The 19,255-nt window shown below is 36.6% G+C and overlaps 1 protein-coding gene across 5 annotated transcripts; it reads left to right on the top strand.

Annotated features, from left to right (window-relative positions):
• The first annotated feature begins 891 nt into the window (after positions 1 to 891).
• Positions 892 to 16,272, top strand: LOC113064870 (parathyroid hormone-related protein-like). 5 transcript variants are annotated; one of them, XM_026235883.1, is made up of 5 exons: positions 892 to 1,063; positions 7,134 to 7,204; positions 8,183 to 8,306; positions 13,038 to 13,502; positions 14,798 to 16,272. In XM_026235883.1, exons 3-4 carry the CDS (start codon positions 8,194 to 8,196, stop codon positions 13,477 to 13,479), a joined length of 555 nt encoding a protein of 184 aa, XP_026091668.1. In that variant the 5' UTR covers positions 892 to 1,063; positions 7,134 to 7,204; positions 8,183 to 8,193; the 3' UTR covers positions 13,480 to 13,502; positions 14,798 to 16,272. The 5 variants fall into 5 exon arrangements, with proteins under 5 accessions (XP_026091668.1, XP_026091653.1, XP_026091660.1 ...); XM_026235868.1 differs by having other exon boundaries at positions 893 to 1,063; positions 7,134 to 7,208; XM_026235875.1 differs by lacking the exon at positions 892 to 1,063 and having other exon boundaries at positions 6,375 to 7,208; positions 13,038 to 13,485.
• Positions 16,273 to 19,255: the final 2,983 nt, after the last annotated feature.

Consider the following 19,255-nt stretch of genomic DNA (forward strand, 5'->3'; position numbering starts at 1 on the left):
CCCTATCAGAGGTCAAAGCCAACCCTTTCCAAGTGCATGCTTCATGGACAAACTGCAACGTGAACCAGACTTAATGCAGATCAAATTCCGGTTATGCAAAGCTACAAAGACCTCTAACCCACAAGTAAACAAACACTTGGTATAAACACCACAAATCACTCGTGAACTCCTGCGGCGAAACACACACAATCTGCCCACAGTAACACCACGTTAAATCTTCATTCCACTCCAGACAGACTATGTCCAGACCCTAATACTGTAATCGTCTGGTGTTTTCAGTGTTTGCGGTGCCCTTCCCAGTCAGCGAGGGAATGCTAGCAGGTCATATACACACGGCACGGGCCAGCGGCTGTGAGAAGGATCCAAACCACCAGCAGCGTCCGCAACTAAACATAGCACAACCTCAGCTCAGACGAGCTCACTCGCTCTCGCTCAGATTAGCTGTGACGCTAAACACTCAGCAGTGGGCTGAAAACTTGAGTCACACACTCGCTCGCTCGCTCGCATCCCTCCACACGAGGGCCCGACTCAATTATCAAAGCCGCATCACACTTGAATTTTAAATGATAATATTAAAGCTCCTGAGAAAAGTTTAAGCGAGTGAAATAACAGTGTTGGGTATCGCTGTGTGCACCAGTGACGCGACGGGGAAAGTCTTCTGGGAAAGTGTGTGCCCCTGTGTGTGAAACACAAAAACTACAAATAAAACAGTACTGTGGATAGCATGTGATTGTTTTGAGTTACTTTGGCATACGGTTGAAAATAAAACCCCACAACCCACACTTTATGTGTGTGTGTGTGTGTGTGTGTGTGAGGCGGTACTGTTGACTTCTCAGTGATGTCAGCAGCAGCTCTGAAGCTTGTATATATATATATTGAATGATGCTGTGCTTCACAAGTAGCAGAGGAGCTCAGCGAGTCACTGTAGACTCAGCATCTCTCTCACCTGCCATCGGGACAAACTCAAGACCGATTTCAGGACAATAAACCCAAAGATTTCCAGCAGCAGAAGAAATATCCTAATGGATTGTTAGGGAGACTTTCTGGACTGCCATCTGAATAAGTGAGTATTTTGTCTTTTAATGCAGTGTGTTTGTGGAATATTAACACTTTGTTTTCTTTTAGTTATGTGTTTCTCCGGATGAATGTCTTATTGTTGTGATATTTCTCATTTATAGCTCAAGAAACTTGAAGTTCTCACAGTTTATCTGCTTTACTTTCTAGTATCTTAATTAGTTACTAAATCAAAATCACTTAGGATTGCATAAGGCACTAACTTTACGTTTTTTCCTCTTCTGACTGCAGTTTGATCTTGTTAAAGAATCAGTTTGGTCTCAGTTGATTAGATGATTGCTCGCTTTCTCAGGAGAAACATCTGAGAAGCAGGAGACTCCAGCAAATGTACTGAGATATTAAAGAGAGAGATCTCTTCAGTGAGTTTGTCAGATTTCTGATGAAGCATGTGTGAATCCTAATGAAGAGCTTCTCTCTGAACTGAAGACAGTATGGTGTTGTTTGTGTGTGTTTGAGATGGGTTGCGATAGAGATGACAGTAAATCAGCGCTGTCTGAGAGCAGATCAGATCAGATCTCGATGAAGCTGAAGATGAAGTCATTTGTTGTAGCTCTCTGGATCTTCATGTCCTGGCAGATGTGTTTGAGTGAGTCAATGCAACACATTATTTTGCAATAACAGAATTCAGTTTTCATATGAAGAGTCATGTCAAGCATCATAGAAGAGATGGGATATCCTTAATATTCCAGATATTTCTCCTGAGATTAGATACAAAACCAATTTGCATGCCTTTAATATAAGGAAACGTCATGATTGCATATATTCCATTTGTTGTTATTAACAATATATTAAATGCATAAAAACTTTCATTATGTCCAGATTTCCAAATTAGAGACTCATAATCATCGTCTTCATTAAAGTAGCTTCAGTTCTCTGTAATCTCAAGAAATAAACTCTGCTTACTACTTAAAAAAAAGAGATGCATTAATGTGACAAAAAGGGTTTTCAGTTGGACGTTCTGTTCTGCGCGGATCTGAATCGTAAAGTAAATGGTGTGATATAATACTTGATGACTTCTGGAGAGAATCTGAGCGAAGTCCATGGAAAAGCAGCCAAGACGCTTCGGGTTACTGAATGTGACTTTATTCTGGGATGAAGAACATAGTTTTTTAACCCGTAAACCCGTCCCACGCTCGCTCTCTGAGCCTTTAATACTTAGTTCAATTGATCGGATCGAAACTTAAAGGGACAGTTCACCCAAAAATGAAAATTCTGTCATTTACTTTCCCTCAAATTGTTCCAAACATGTATTTATTACTTTCATATGTTGAACACAAATAAGATATCTTAAAGAAGGCTGCTGAGCAAATGGTACCCATTGACTTCCATAGTGTGGGATAAAAGCATTATGTAAGTCAATGGCTACCATCAACCTAAAGGTATCGATTGCCCAAAAATGAAAATTCTGTCACTTGCTTGCCCCCAAATTGCTCCAAACCTGTATTAATTTCTTTCATCTGTTAAACACCAAGGAAGATATTTTTTATGGTACCCACTGATTTCTATATTATGAAGAAAAGTACAATGGAAGTCAATGGCTACCGCCCACCTACAATCTCCAAACATCTTTGTGTGCGTGTGTGTGTGTGTGTGTGTGTGTGTGTGTGTGTGTGTGTGTGAGAGAGTGTGTGTGTTCTGCAGAAAAAAACAGATATAAAAGTTTGGAACAAATTAAAAGTGAGTAAAAATAGACATAATTTTCATTTTTGGGTGGACTGTCTCTTTAAGACCAGCATCTATAAGACATGTGTTATGTCATGCACATTCAAGCAATTAATTGCTCATAATAAGATGCATTAAGATTTAGATCTTCGAAAGACTTTGAAAGAACATCTGGAGACAGATTCTGTGCAGTCTGTAAATAATGGCCGTATTCTCGTTTCGCTCCTGTGCTAGTGTTCAACAGACAATACAGAATCTGATAAAGCCGTTCCAATAAAACGTCCATGGCTTCGTACAGAGATTAGACGATGTGAGAGAGAGAGAGAGGGAGAGACGGAGGAAAAAAGCAGTAAGATTAAAAGTGAACACTAGTTTTGTGTTTGCCGCTCGCTGCCAGAAGCCAGTAATTTTGGATGAATCTAAAACAGCTTTCCTGGCTCTGTCCCCACTTCACGCCTCCTGCCAGGAAAGACTTTTTTCACCTGTTTATGTGCAGGTAAAGTATACTCTACAGAGTGCCCCCGAATGAGGTCTTTTTTTCCTTAACTTAACACGAAACCCTTATATTAATGTGTGTGTGTGTGTGTGTGTGGACCACAGGGGCTGAAACAGGTAGAAAAGACCCGTGTGACTGCATGTAAACAGTAACTTCTGACATACCTGTAAAATACGAGACTCTGTGTGCTATATTACACTAACCTGTGTGAATCAGCCAGTGACAGACGCGCACCTCAGACACTCATAATTAAACTGATTTTTATAATGTTTGCTTCAAAGAGAGAACCGAACTGCCTTGAGTTAAATGATGTAAGAAGTTTGGTCAAAATCGGTTGTGTTTGCCAGCATTAGTAAACACAAACACATTTGTGTGCACTGTTTTGTGTTTAGTTTGTTTTGCAAAACACATCTGTAGCTAATTTTTACATTTAAAAAAGTACATTTTCCTACATAACGTTTCGTCTGTTTGCATCCTGTAATCTGATGAATTTCTGAGCAAACATCGAAGAGACATTCAAAAGTAGGGCAGGACTTGACCTCATCTGTTATAGAACTGATTGGCTCATGGAAAAGTGGGCGTGGCTGGAGGGGCGGAGACTGATGACATCAACAAACAAGGAACGTCCTTTCAGAGGCGGAGCGTCTTTGATAATGATTATGAAGACAAACTTTTTAATATATATTGTGGGCTACTGACTGAGAATGAGGCTATTAAAATGTATTAAGTAAATAGAACTGCTTTTGGATTTCATCTTGAGTTGAGAATCAGGTATCAGGTATGCACTGCCTTTTTTTAATAAAACAAACATATTTTTATTGTCTGCTAAATGCATGAAGTCATTTAAAGTCAACATAAATTTAACATTTTGGTTAAATTCCTGAAATAAGCTAAAGATATTTTCACTCTTCATTCTATGATATAAAGTCCATCAGTAATGCCCCATTGTGTTTTTTAAGTTTTTGCTTGTCTCGTAAAGGTAGCTTCATGAAACTATAGACACAACAAAAACATATTCTAAGAATGTTTTACCAACGTTCCCATATAGTTCTAAAAACGTTCTCCTGAATGTTCTCTGAACATTTAAAACGCACAGTGTTTAAAAGTTTTCAAAAGTTTCTTGTTGGTGACACATTCCATTCCGTTCAGACATTATTGGAATGTTTGAATGTTCCCTGAACATTCCGAAACAAGAAGTTACATTTAAAATGTGTCACACAAACTAATGTAAACTAAAGTATAAATAGTGTTTCAATGCTAACATTTTGAAAACATTTTTAAAGACAGGATGTGAGAACTGTGGTTGATTGAATTAATGAGATAAGGATAGAGAGAGACAGAGACGAGAAGAGGCTCGTTCTGGATGAGTAACACACCGAACACATCACGGGAGGAATTCTTTGAGTCTGTGGGCAGGATGAACACTAATGTAAAAGACAGCTGTGAAGATCAATTAATCTGCAGAGAAGCTGTAATGAGTCACCCTTCTGGGAAAGAGGACGCCCGATGAGTGCAGATGTGACAGGCGGATGGACCTTTGAGTTAACACCTAAAAACTGCCAGCGTCCACAGACGAAAATAGCACACCAATTCATTTAGAGTGATATTAATAAATACAGACCTCTTTAACCATACTCCAAAAAGTAATCATTTGCATTCATCTCGTGTCATTCTAAACCCATTTGGCCGGAAATTAATTAAATTGTTTTTGTGATAGACGTGAAACTTGACGTGATGCGTCTTGATTTGCAAAGTTTGAAGATCACACACGAATCAGTGATATTTTAGTTTGTTAATATGTTTGATTAGATTTTATTCTTATATTTTTGTGTTTTGGCTTTAATTTTAGTTCAAATTTTATTAATTTTGTTCTCTGTTTTTGTCATTTTTAGTTGTTTATATATTTTTGTTTACATATGTCCATAAAGCATTTATTCTTTTTTTTTTTTTTTTGTAATTTAAATTAAAATAAACAAAAACGAGACGTGTTGTCTTTGCTGAAATAAAATAAATTCAAATTAATTTTTTTAAATTTTTTATTTATATAGATTAATTTTTTAATTTAAAAAAAAAACTTTAAAAACTTTTCTATCATTATATTTTATTTCATGTAATGCTTTTTCATGGTTTTACTGTTGGAGGAAGTCCAATTACGTTATTAAATGTATTGAAAATATCCCAATCCTGCATCAGATCTCAATACTCATGGATAATTGCTGCTTCTTTTATGAGCTTCTCATATTACACATTAATAATTAAACTAGGAAGATAAAATAACAGTAAATGGTTGATGGTATCCATTGACTTCCATAAGAATATCTCCTTATGTGTTCAACAGACGATAGAAACTCACACAGGTTTGATTTTTGGGTCATTTTTGGCTGAGCTCTCGCTTTGGTCTTCCTCATCTAACCTGTTAAACCTGAGAACTCTGAATGGAAAACTCAGAGAAGAAGTCACTGAAGGAGTCGAGACCTTCATGTGTTTCTGATCTGGTCCGCCAGGGGCCAAAATATCCACCGTCACACATATACATTTTATAAAAAACGAAGTTATGTGCAAGAAAGAATGTACCGCTCCAGAAATCTGCTGACTGACAGGTGCTAACAGCCGGCCAAAACAAGAGATCAGGGAGTGCGGAAAATGTCTTTCCCTACAAGACACGTGTTTCTGAAATCTGGCACCGAAAGGCCAACGATAGCCTTCAGTTAGTGTTCAACACACACACACACACACACACACACACACCTGCACCAGATGTCAAACTACATCACCTGAGGAGATTTACAGCACACACGACTTCACATGAAATGTCAGCTGACTCAGGAAAAAAGCACAAAGGAGATCACAAACCTAGAGTTATTGCGTAATTGTTTATCAGTAGACTAAAGTTTCGAACTAAACTGAAAAAAAGTTTTGGTGCAGGATTTCTTTGAAAAATTTTCACTCAGAAATTTGCTAGTAAATTTAACCAATAAGTAACACTGAAATTTTGCAGTTGTTAGACTGAAAAAGTATAATACTGCAACAATATTTTGCTTTTATTTAAAAAATATTATATATATATATATATACATTGCTCAATAGAGATTTCTAGTGGATATAAGTTTGAAACAAGAACCTTTTTTCCTTCAAAACAAGGGTGTGTTTATTTGATCAAAATACAGTAAAAACAGTAAAATTGTGAAAAATTATTACAATTTAAAATAGCTGCTTTCTATGTCAAAATATTCTAAGATGTAATTTATTCCTGTGATCAAAGTTGAATTTTCATCATCATTCCTCCAGTCTCCACTGCAGCATGAACCTTCAGGATTCATCCATCAACCCAAAAGTCGTTTTAGATTATGCTGGCGTTTATGAAGTAAAACATACTTTACGAATAACATCTGCAAACTTTTTGGATTTAGAAAATAACTGCCTGTTGCTTTATCTATTGATGAGAACTTATGACTGAAGTAAGTGCATGTGATTTGGATTCTGTTCTGAGAAAATGGCCTGGTTTCTCCAGAAATCTTTCCTGTCTCTCTCGTGTAAACAGAAGAGTTGACTCCTTATATACGGGCTGAGTCTTTGTTAGGACTCCCCTCTCCTCCCACTGGCTGTTTTACCTCTCCTCTCTCTCCTCCCTCTCTCTCTTTCTCTCTCAACCTGCATAGACAGTTCTGAAACTTTCCCATCACAGTGTTGGTGGGTTCATCTGACTCCTCTATAACAGAGCGGAGTCAGTCAGTGTGGGACAGACCACCTGGAAACACACACTCGTCCACCTCACGCTGGATTCCCGTTTGCTGTGGTCTGCTTACTCCAGACGAGATCATCTCAGAGAAAGTGCAGGACGTAATGCTGAAGCACGCGTTCACCTGGACTCATTGATTTGTTTGTTTGTGTTTGATCGCAGCCTGGAAACTTTGAGGAGAAACTTTGGGCTCTGTCTGACGGGACAGAAGAGACGGAGACACAGGCATCATTGTGAGTGAGTATGTTTCTCTCCTGTTGCTCATCATGGGCTTTTGTTGTGGCTCAGAGGACTTGCTGGAATTCGGCTTTTCTCTCCAACATGTTGAACTGGTTTAAGTTCTTCTTCAGCATAGGGTGGGAAAAAACGCTCCTACAAATAAAGCTTCTTTATTGGCATTGATGGGTCCATGGAGAGCATTCATGTTCTTTATAGAAGAAAAAAGTTGTTTTTTATACCCTCTGGTTCTCTTTAGTAATTTTTTGACCAAAAGTTTTTATGCTTAAAAAAAAAAAAAAAGTTTGCCATCTTGGTTTTTGGCACTTGCTATGAGAACAAGTACACAAAAGTCATATACATGATTCGAAAAAGGTTAAATGGTCCACCTCGCAGTCAAAAAGGTCCACACTGGAAATTAAACGAATTTCACCTAGTGGGATCGTTTGGTAGTGCGCCCCGAGATATATCTCACTGAAAGCTCATTTTTTAAGATATCAATATTAAATGCAGAACACAACTTGTTTAGATTCATGGCTTTGATTTTCTCACCATTTTTGGGAAATACATAATTCAAATTAATTTAGAAAATAGTATTTTTATAAGTTTTTTATAATGAGCAGCTATAACTTTTTTTCATTTTAAAAAAAAAACTTTTTCCACCTTAGCAATAACTGCCAAGTGTCTTCGTTAAAAACACACCAAGCGTAAGATTTACGACTGTTTATGTCGGAACTTTACTTTTCGGGTCTTACTGCTCAAAAAGTAATAAAGAAACTATCATTTTTGAACGCCATGTGAGGAGCGCCAGACGGTTCACGGAAAGATTCAGACAGAAATGGTTCTTCTGTAACAGAAACCTTTATTTCTAAGTGTGTTCAGTCATTTATAGTCTGCACTGTATGATTGAACAATTTCACCTATATCATCACAAGAGTGAGTTAAATGGCACATAACAGATGTGTGTAATGTGTGTGTGTGTGTGTGTGTCTCAGGTCCAGTGAGGATGAGGACGTTGTGCTCTAGAAGGGTTCTGCAGCGGTGGTTCTTTGCTCTCTTCTTACTGTGTTCTCCTGTTCCTCACCACGGAAGGCCCGTCGATGCCCTCAGCAGCCGAATGTAAGTGTCTGTGCTCATTTTTAGGGGCTTTTAACCACCAACATGATTTTCTAAAACATAAATGTTCCTGTTGCTCTTAGAGTTAGTGATTTGAACAGACCTCGAACTCTGAGTGACATGTGTCTTTTTGAAGAGAAGTCTTTTACTTACATGGCATTTTATGTAATACTGTTTCACAGCAGCTTTGCAGGAATAAGCAGGAAAATATCTGCTTATGTTCCCAAATCAATCAGTTATTAAACAAATTCAGATTCTAAGACAATAGTGTCACTTATTCAACTTTAGTTCAATGTTGATTCAGATTAGTTCAATAATTGATTCAGTTTAGTAAATTAAAATTCACTTTAAAATCGCTCAGTGTCATTATTCAACCCAATTCAGGGTCATTAATTCAATTAATTCTCAGTTTATATAAAAGTGTTGATTCAATACGGTTCAATAACAGTGTTAGTCTTGCATAAAATAAATTCAATTTCAGAAAACAATAGTTTCATTATTCAGTAGTTTCAATGCTAGTTTAATTAAGTTCAATAACAGTGTCAATGTAACATAATTGATCACTAATGAAACAAACAAAGGCATAATTCAGTCTAGCGTTAAAAAATCTGCATCAATGTTGTACAATCATTATAGTATAGTTATTCAATTCAGTTTAGTTGATTCAGTTCACTTCTGATTTTTGAAATGTAACTTATTTAAGCTTTTCTAGAGACCAGATTCTCACAGGATGGACTCTTTTCATGCCAACTGAGAAATTGCATTGCATTGCATGTTCTGAAGCGAATGTGTAGATCTAGTGATTGTTGTTGTGTGTTTGCGTTTGGCTGGAAAATGCTCAGGTTTGTCGAGCGTGCCGGGAGGTGTTTTGATAGTGTGCGCCCACCTGCGTGTTTGCTCAGGGGTCGAGGGCGAGCGGGACGCGGGGCTCCTGGGAGCCACCTGCTGCACACACAGACATGCTTTTGTGACAGACGCTGTCCTCTGATAGCGAGGCGCTCGATGGAGGCGTAGAGCGAGAGAGAGATTGCTGATGCAGTCCAAGTCAAACGGGCCTCTCCCACTGGAGTATATTATGCAGAGCCGAGCAAACGCGCTTTTATGTCCTGTGAACCCCTCAGCAGGGCCCAGAATGCAAAACATGCTTCCACAGAGCTTTGGAAAGCCGCGCTCCCCCCGCTGTCTACGATCCGCATTTGCCTGCCAGGACCTCCCTAACTTCATATCAGCTTTTAATGATGTGAGCGTGTGGGTCTGTGAGACATCGTTCGCCCGTCGTCTGCTGGTTGTTGTGCAGACTGTGCCAGAGACACACACACTTTGCTTTGATCCACATGCAAGGACTGTAACGTTTTGTGCATGCTTGGGTGGGTTTACTTTAAAAACGTTATATACATGCAAAAATAATATCTGCATCAGCTAAAATGAATGCATTAAAATGCAAATCCAAAAAGCTTCTATTTGGAGTTAAATTAGTTGCTTTATATAAATGCAATAAACTCTTTTAGACCTCTAGGGTGATTTGAGACACTAATGCAATGACTGTGACGTCAAAGCATCTTTTTTGGGTTTCCTTCAGAAACATTTGCTATATACACATAAAAATAAAAATGTTTTAATAATGTGATGCAATGTCACTGATTTAAATGTGCATTGAAAGCATTAGGTAAAATGAATAAATTAAAATTAAAATATAAATAAAATTAAATAGTTATATAAATGCAACCTGCACTTTGGTTTTGATCTTGTAGGCTGATTTGAGAAACTGTCATGTGTTGTGCACATTATAGCATGTTTTTGTGCATTTGCATTAGAAATGGTTACTTTGTGCACGTAAAAATATTCAAGAAGAAAGCAAATTCTGCATTGCAATGCAACGTCCATAGTCTGTTGTTTGTCTTTATTTATTCATCTAGATAAATGTATATTTATATTAGTACATAGTAGGTTGTTTTAAATAATAATAAGATTTTAAAGGGCAGCCACACACCATTAAATAGACGATGAATTAGACATTAAAACTATTATTCACATCATTCAGCCGCTGCTGTATAAAATGAGATGAAGTGTGTGATTGCTACTGTAATTCATCAAAAATACACCAGGTTTAAAAACACAAGATGATTTCTAATCCTCAAGCAAGTAAATGTGAATGAGTTAGTGAGCGTAACAGGGTTAAGCCTTAAGTTCTGTGAGATTTGATGAGTTTTTGGCCTGATTAAACCTCTCCTAGGATGAGCTGCACTTTGTTCGAAGGGCAGAGTATTGTATAAATCCAGCCGGTGGCCAAACAACACAAGTTCCTCTTTCAGCAGCGCTCTCTTTAGCGCTTTGATCGCACGGCACATCACAAAGAGCGTTCACCCTTTATAACTAGCTAATGCTGACAAGTCCAGGACAATGCCTCCTACTGGAGTTTGAGTTGAACCCGAGCCAGCCGAGTCTGTGAAGATGAAACACACGGAGCCGGAGATCTTTCAGACCGCATGCATCGCAGATGAGGGGGAACGCTCTCTCTCTCTCTCGCTCTCTCTCTCTCTCGGCCTGTTGTTTTAATTAAAGCAGCACAAAGCAGCAATTATCTTCAGGTATGCTAAAAAGAAACAGCTGGAAGGATGCCACGCTGCGAGTTTCTCTCCCGCTTCATCGTCAACTGAAACGAGCGCAAGCGAAAACAAAAGAGCTTTTGTGCATTCACCAAACCTGTTTGACAAACATAATTCAATAGATAGATAGATTTCTCCTCATTGCCTGCAGACGCTCAGAATCTGGCGTTTGGGCATTCATGGGAAAGGTTTGCTCTCTCAGGACGTTCCTCGCTCGTAAATCTGTCCCGGTACATTAAGAAAATAATACGAGGTGACAGAGGAGAGGAGAACACGAGCTGCCAGGAGGCACAGTGTTATTTAGGAGCCACCGGAGAGGAATAAAGACACTTTCCAAAGAAAGGAAAACTCATCGTTCCATGGCCTGGCAAGCCATGATCTCACGGATCGGTTTAACCAGCCTGGAAACAAGGGCTGTTTGTGTGTGGCGCTTCAGATGCTCCAGAAGATGAAGAACAGAGCATCATCTATCTGTGAGAAGAACACGGACACACAATCACATGATGCTACGCTCAAAATAGTAGTATTAGTATTAGTTATTGCAGCCATAGTCATCGTTCCAAAGGGAAAATCTTTAGTATAATCCATATATGAATGATGCTGTTCACAGTTTGCTGTGTTAAGTGTGTCCTGGTGTGACCAGGGTTTGATGCTCTCTGCTGCCCCCCTGTGTTCACGCCGTGCGTTTGAACCCGAGCCATATTCAACCAGCACTGAATTATGCTTTACTTTGGCTGTGAGATATGTGTAATTGTTTCAAGACATTTGGACAGAGCCGAGCACTCAGAAGTGCACACGGTAGCAGAGAGCCGGGACACAATGGCACCATTAATTTGAGTGCTTCGTTTCGTCCGCTCGACCTGTGATTATTGGCTGTTGCTGCTTTCGGATCGTGTCAGGTTTGATGTAGTATGTTTAAAAGTGGAGGCGCGTCAGAAGGAGCTTCACATCAGCACTCCTGCTGGTTTGTTTGGGTTTGATGCAGGGTCTGGAAACGGGCACCAGAGAGGTGTTGGATGAGGGCCAGACCTTCTCAAAACCCCCTGGATTTCACTAAAAACACACTGAACAGGGGCCACGGACTGGATTTAAGTTAAAGGCACTGTGTGTGTGTGTGTGTGTGTGTGTGTAGAGCCAATAAGATTGCAGCAAACAGAATAAATTATAGAAGAGACACTCTCATTGATCTGAGGCAACTGTGACTTACACACAACCTGGGTTAGTGATGCTGAGGTCACGGGTTCAAACGCAGTGAAGTTCAGCGAGTTCCAGACTGACTGCGTGAAACCACTTTATTACTGTGACCCTGATCCGTTTACAGTAAAAAGAACGATAAATGTACTTTACAAACAAAATTTTACAAGCTATTAAGAACTGATTCAGTGAAATATGTCTATTTAAATGTATTTTCCTCCTTTACTGTCAATTTTCTTTTAATTGTTAGGCACTAAATCTTATGCATTACAGAATAAAGAATTTCCATTTTTAATTTGAAAAATACACTTATATGCAATATGTAAACGTATATGCATATGTGTGTTTGTGTGTGTATATATATATATATATATATATATATATATATATATATATATATATATATATATAATATTTTTCTCCCTTTATTTAACATTTTATTCTATTTTTATTTACTTTTTAAATCAACTAACATGTATTTTATATATTTTATTTTTATAAAATTTTATATAATATATATTTACTTTTTATTATTATATTTTATTATAATTTTATATATATATATATATATATATATATATATATATATATATATATATATATATATATATATATATATATATATATATATATATATATATATATATATATATATAGTGAACTGGAATGTATTTTTATTCATATGTATATATATTTGTTATTTTTATTATCATATTTTATTACTTTATTTTATATCATATATAATTACCTGTAAGAGAAACTGGGTTTTTATTTAATTGAGAGTTGATTGGATTGTGAAAAAGTGGGCATTGCAATTTAAAACTGAGGGTGAAATCAATCAAGAAGCAAAGCTTGTGTTTATTGCAAAGACTGATGTTTTTTCTTGTATGGAGCTGTGTGTGATTGAGTTGTCAAATGCAATTCTGTGTTTCAGGAGGCGTTCGGTGACTCACGCTCAGCTGATGCATGATAAGGGCCGGACGCTGCAGGACTTCAAGAGGCGCTTGTGGCTCCAGGAGCTGCTGCATGTAGTTCACACGGCCGAGATCCGGGACGTCCCGCAGCCCAGAGGAGGCGTGGCCAGCAGCGGAGGGGGCGGCGGCCTCACGGTTGCCATTCCAATGGGAGTGGGCGTGTCCATAGGAATGGGAACCGCCCACCCCAAACCAGCTGGAGGCACCAAGAACCTGCCGATCAGCTTCCGTCTGGAGGACGAGGAGGGAACCAACCTCCCGCAGGAAACCAACAAGTCCCAGACGTACAAGGAGAGCACGCTGAAGACCATCGGCAAGAGGAAGAAGAAAGGCCGAGCGGGGAAGAGGAGGGAGGGAGAGAAGAGGAAGAGGAGGGCTCGATCGCTCCTGGACCAGCACTAAAACACTGTCAGTCTCTGACAACGGTGAATCCTCTCAAACTATTATAACGATTGTATTTTTCTTAAATCGTTTTGATAGCATGTTTTCATTTTGATATAATTTAAAAAAATATATATTTTTTAACAATTTTTTTGTATTAAAGCATTTATATTTACATGAAATAAATTTAATAAAACTAAACATAAAAAAAATAAACAGAAGTAACTTACTATAAAAAAAATAGTTTTTTGACTAATCTTATGCATTTGTTGCAGGATTATTATAGCTATAAAAAAAAAAGCTATAACAAAAAAAAAGATACTTTTGTTTGTCAGATATTTTTGTTTAGGGTTAGGGTAAACTAAAACTAATAAATACAATTATTAAAACCTATATCATTTTTTGAACTAACATAAAGAAAAATACATCACAACAAAATTACTAAAACCTTTACGAACACAGAAAATATACAAGAAATCTAATTAAAAAAATTACAAAACCTATAATACTATATAAAATAAATTAAAAATAAAATAAGATTATTAATTTTTTTACTTGGAATAAAATAAACATGAACTGAAATAAAACAAAATAAAATAAAAATACATGATTAGCATTTCTAATTTAGTATTATTTGAAGTACTAAAAAAACAAAACTAAAAAACTAAAATCAATTAATAAAAAAATTATAAAATATACAGACATTTAAAATACTATATCAAATAAATTACAAATAAAATAGGATAACATTGACTAAAACTAAAAGAAATTATTACTTGGAATAAAATAAACATGAACTGAAATAACATAAAATAAATATACATATAACATTTCTAATTTAGCATTATTTGAAGTACTAAAAAAGTTAAACAAAAAATTAATGAATAAAAAAAATATATAGACATTTAAAATACTATATCAAAAAAAATAAAAAAAATAACATTAACTAAAACAACAAAAGAATTGTTTTTACTTGGAATAAAATAAACATGAACCGAAATAAAATACAATAAAATACATATACATGATTAACATTTCTAATTTAGTATTATTTGAAGTACTAAAAAACTAAAACTAAAAAACTAAAATTAATTAATAAAAATATGTAGACATTAAAAATACATGAGGAAACGACTCAACAAAATTACTAACACTTTAACTAAAATACTAAAAATGATAACAGAATTTTTAATTAAAAATATGAACAAAACCTATACAATTATATATCCGTGATACATAACGGAGATGTTAAATAAGAGAAAACATACTTTCAATTTTGCTGAAAAATGCTGAAGTGAACTAATTTTAAATCAATGCCATTTTCTTTTTTCTCTTTCAGATCCGTGAGGACATTTGAAATGTTCATCTAAAAGAGATAGGAAAATATTTATTGTCTGTAAATATTCTTAATGCACCCGAACAATGACAAAGACAACTAACGATACTGCTAAAGCATTATTACAGCTCCACGGAGACACACATTTGGATCCTTGTGAATACCTTGCTTTGTTTCTTTTTCGTTTTCCTCTTTATTCTTCTTTTAGGACTATGCCTCTATTACGGTGTCAGAATTCCTGTAATTTATTTTGTTTGAATGGTGTATTTATTTTGTAAAGGTATCAAGGTGCTGCTGACCTTCTATATTTTTGTACTATAATGCACTTTAGATATATAAATATAGAAATATATACAAGTCATTTTGTTAATGGACGTATTTTGTGGTTGAATTGAATGAAGAAGACTATAGTCACGCTTGTGTTTGCCAACTTTCTGATTCGTTGTATGTTCAACAGCTTTGGTATCCATGTTTCTGTGAGTCTGTTCCGAAACCTAGTGAGCTGCCTAACTAGGGAGCATAGATTCATTCACTATTCATTCACTACAATACGAGACTAGCTTTTCTTGTGCAATTCACAGATACTACAATCACAGAATGCATTATGAAAGGCTCGCTGAAAACATTCAAAAACATTCAAAAACATTTTCAAAGCCTAAAATTAAGATTTGAATTGCGTATAAAATTTCCATCCATTGTTACACATACATATATATATATATATATTTATGTATTTGTATTTTTTATTGAAGATGATGGATTAAATATGATGCTTGTTTCATCCAGGGGATTAAAAAAATGGTAATTTTAGTCTCAAACTTTTTTTCTTGCAATGAGTTATTTTTTAAAAGAATAGCATGAAAAGAAATCTGAATTGTGAGATAAAAAAAAAAGTCAGTTACCTTTATTTTTTATTATGTGGTGACAAAAAAACTGAATTGCGAAATGTAAACTCAAAATCAGAAAAAAATCAGAATCTGAGATTTCTATATCTTCCAGTTCTCTTTTTTCTCTCTCAAAATTACAAGTTTATGACTCACAAAAAAGTACATATTGTAAGCTAAAAAGTCACCTTTTTTATTTATTTATTTTTTAATCCCGTGGCAGAAACAAGCTTCCACAGAATGAAGAGAAATAAATATATTTAATGCAATGCAAGTACCCAATAGTGATTCTCCTGCACTTCACTGTTTTTGTGGTGCACAGAGTTTCTGTTTAAATGAGGATGCTGCTCACTAGGTTTTGGAGCTGCGCTTTTGTATATGTGTTTATTTTGGGTTTCTTTGCTGCTGACCTGAACGAGCCCCTCATCCTCATCCTCATCATCCTCGTATCAGCCTCGAGGTCCTCCCTTCAAATCCGCAGAAGCATCTGTACACGACCAGCACACGTTATAGAAGGACTCTTGTTGTTTTGCACTGAGAGAGAGAGAAAAAAACCCTGTACTGAATGAATTAAACATCTGACTATTTCCTGCAGTGTGTGGGATATTTGATTGTGTGTGTGTGTGTGTGTGTGTGAGCGAACAATGAAAGCTCTAGCCGGGCGTTTGGCTCTCTTTCGTTCACTTGCGTCTGATGTTGCTCCCGTGCAGACAGGAAAACCATTCCACAGGGAAGCGGAGTCAAAAATGTGTGGAAAAGTCTTCTGGAAATCAGGCTGTAATGAATGGACGGCGTTTGAACTGCAGTCCATCCGCTCGCCCATTGATTTTTAGAGTTGTGTTGAAATACAAATTGCTGATTAAGGCCAGAAGCACTTTGTGTGAGCACGCGAACACTTGGCGGTCATCTTAAACGCACTTATGTGTGTTCTTCTTGGGCGTCTGTCAGCAGCAAACTCTAGTCCTCGAGGGGGCGATAGAGTTCCTGCAAATAATTATGGGTTATTTTTCAGGTAGCTCCTATAAACATGTCAGCAGATTCACTTTAACTTACTTGTATGGCAAGATTGTCTTCAGACTCTAATGTGACAGTGGCTGATCTGAAAGAAAACTGACAGTAAAAGTCACTTTAAGGCATTCAGTCGTTACTAAAAATTCAGTGCATGAAGTTGTGTTATATAATCGTGGTTTGTTAGTACTTAAGCACACTCAGGCCTAATTCACAAAACATGAATTTCTACAAACGGACAAAAAAAAAAAAAAAGTAGCAAAATAAATATTATTCAAAATTACATAATATAAATATACTTATTTTTTATACTTATTTAATTATTTACAAACACACGGAGGCCCATAAAAAACATTTCTTAAGTATATATGCATTAGAAATATATATTTAATTTATTTATATCAGTGTTTCATTTATTTATAATATTGAATTGATGCATATGGAAGCCTACAAAAGCCATGCATTTGTAGACTTTTTCCAGTGATATGCATATTACAAAATCTATTTTATCTTATACAACATATATATATATATATATATATTTATTTCCAAACATACACAATTCCATAATAGCCATGCATCTGTATCTGCCTTTTCTCAAGGTAAATTCATTAGAAATATATTATATTTTAGTTCATTTTTTTCAAAACATGCGGAAGCCCCCCCAAAAAACATGCATTTGTCTCTATAACTTCTGTCAAGTCATATGCATTAAACATATTTTATATTTTTAACATTTCTTTTTAAACACATGAAATTCCTGCACTTGTCTCTGGCTTCCTCTGAGTTTTTATGCATTGGTTTGCTAGTAGAAAAACCAGAGCTCCATTGCCCAAATCCCTCTCTCTCCAAGACACCAAAACCCAGAGCATCAACATTCAACTTTTCCATGGCAGAGGGGGGTCTTTGGCACTCGGCATGCTGGGAATTAATTCAATTTCTCTGACATTTATTTGTTTGCCTTTGATGAGAGTCACACAAGCAGCTTACAGCACTTAATGAAGGCTGAGATCAGCCATACGGATGGAGCTTCGCACTGCTGGGATTTACTTGCTTTCCAGCAGCTCTCATCTCACACAACTTTTATAGGCTACAAGAACTATTTGCTCATTTTGGGATCATTTCAGGATAACATACCAGCAGATTTTCCCCCTCAAAGGCTTCGTACACACATCAGTGCATCAGGATCGAGTCAGTAAAGTGACCCCCCTCAGATCTGTTGAATTTAAAGCCATGTAAGAGCGCTGGGAACGTGGTACGGTGAGACCACACACACTAGACTCAATGACATTTATAATAAATCACACATCAGCTGCAAAAAAATCTATCTGACGATCATATTAAAGCTCCAGATGATTCATTGTATTGCATCAGCAAAATAAAAATGGAGAGTAAATTTATGCCTTTGCTAAAGTCTCCTACTTACCAATGTTTCTCCTCCAAAAGACCCCAATTACACACTTGTCCTCCAGTTTCAAAAGAGATCTCAACAATGTCTCATGATGCTCAGACCAGATTTGGCAGAATAACCATACATATATATATATATATATATATATATATATATATATATATATATATATATATATATATATATATATATATATATATATATATATATATAATAACTCAAACATTTCTCATCAAACCAAATGATCTACGCTGGTTTCCATGTTGGCATATTTGGACTATTTTAAACTCACATTCGAGGTATGACTGTTGACTAATCTACTTTAATCCAATCATTATTTTTAAGTTTATGACAAACATATAAGTCTCACTTCCTCTGTATCTGTTTTAGATGTATGGTGTTTTGTTTCCATTGAACATATAAAGTTTTCTAAAAGATTTCAGCTAAAACACTCGTAGGTGTGACATCACCTGCCGAAGTGGAGTATAGTTTTGAGTTTTGGTGCCTTTCGGTTCACCACAAGCCAAAACAAAAAAGCGGTTCGGCATAGCCATCATGGAAAATCACAAGGCGTCCTCAAAATCCGTTGGTCACGTCTGTCTTTTGAGCGTTTTCCAGTACAAAAATCCTGTAAATGACTAAACACACTCAGGCCGAGAACTCAATGAAGGAGCTGAGCTGATTTCAAAGCCTGTCGGCTGTATTTCAAACTAATAATCAGCTGTTGTGACAGGCCTCGGACGTTATTTCAGAGTTGGCAGGAATTCTGTGGAGGAAAGCAGGATAAATAATCAGCAGGGAATGAAAGCCCACCTGTAAAACACTATCAGCGTGTGGGAACGAGACGGAGAGAGAATGGAGCAATAATGGTGGAAAGTCTGAGTGGTTTTTTTGATGTTCTGCAAAGATGGTCAAACACACTTGAACACTAGAGTATAAAGAACGGACGTGCTTTTATCGAGTTGTTATTTAATTGACCTAATTACCGCGCTAACCAAACGGCCGATTTTCAAATTCAGCAGATTAGTTTTAACGTCAGCGCTGGCTGCGGTTTTGGGCGGGAAGAAGAAACCATGCGTTTTCCCCGCGAAATGGATTGAACAATTACCTCTACCAACAGGGAAATCAATCAGGCCGCGAGCGTGGGAAACATCTGTA

The sequence above is a fragment of the Carassius auratus genome, chromosome 4, assembly GCF_003368295.1.
Source record: "Carassius auratus strain Wakin chromosome 4, ASM336829v1, whole genome shotgun sequence".
Taxonomy (NCBI): domain Eukaryota; kingdom Metazoa; phylum Chordata; class Actinopteri; order Cypriniformes; family Cyprinidae; genus Carassius; species Carassius auratus.

Coding starts and splice junctions, on each gene's coding strand:
- LOC113064870 (XM_026235883.1), top strand. CDS start 8,194: ATGAGGACGTTGTGCTCTAGAAGGGTTCTGCAGCGGTGGTTCTTTGCT. Junction 8,307..13,037: donor GATGCCCTCAGCAGCCGAAT/GTAAGTGTCTGT, acceptor TCTGTGTTTCAG/GAGGCGTTCGGTGACTCACG.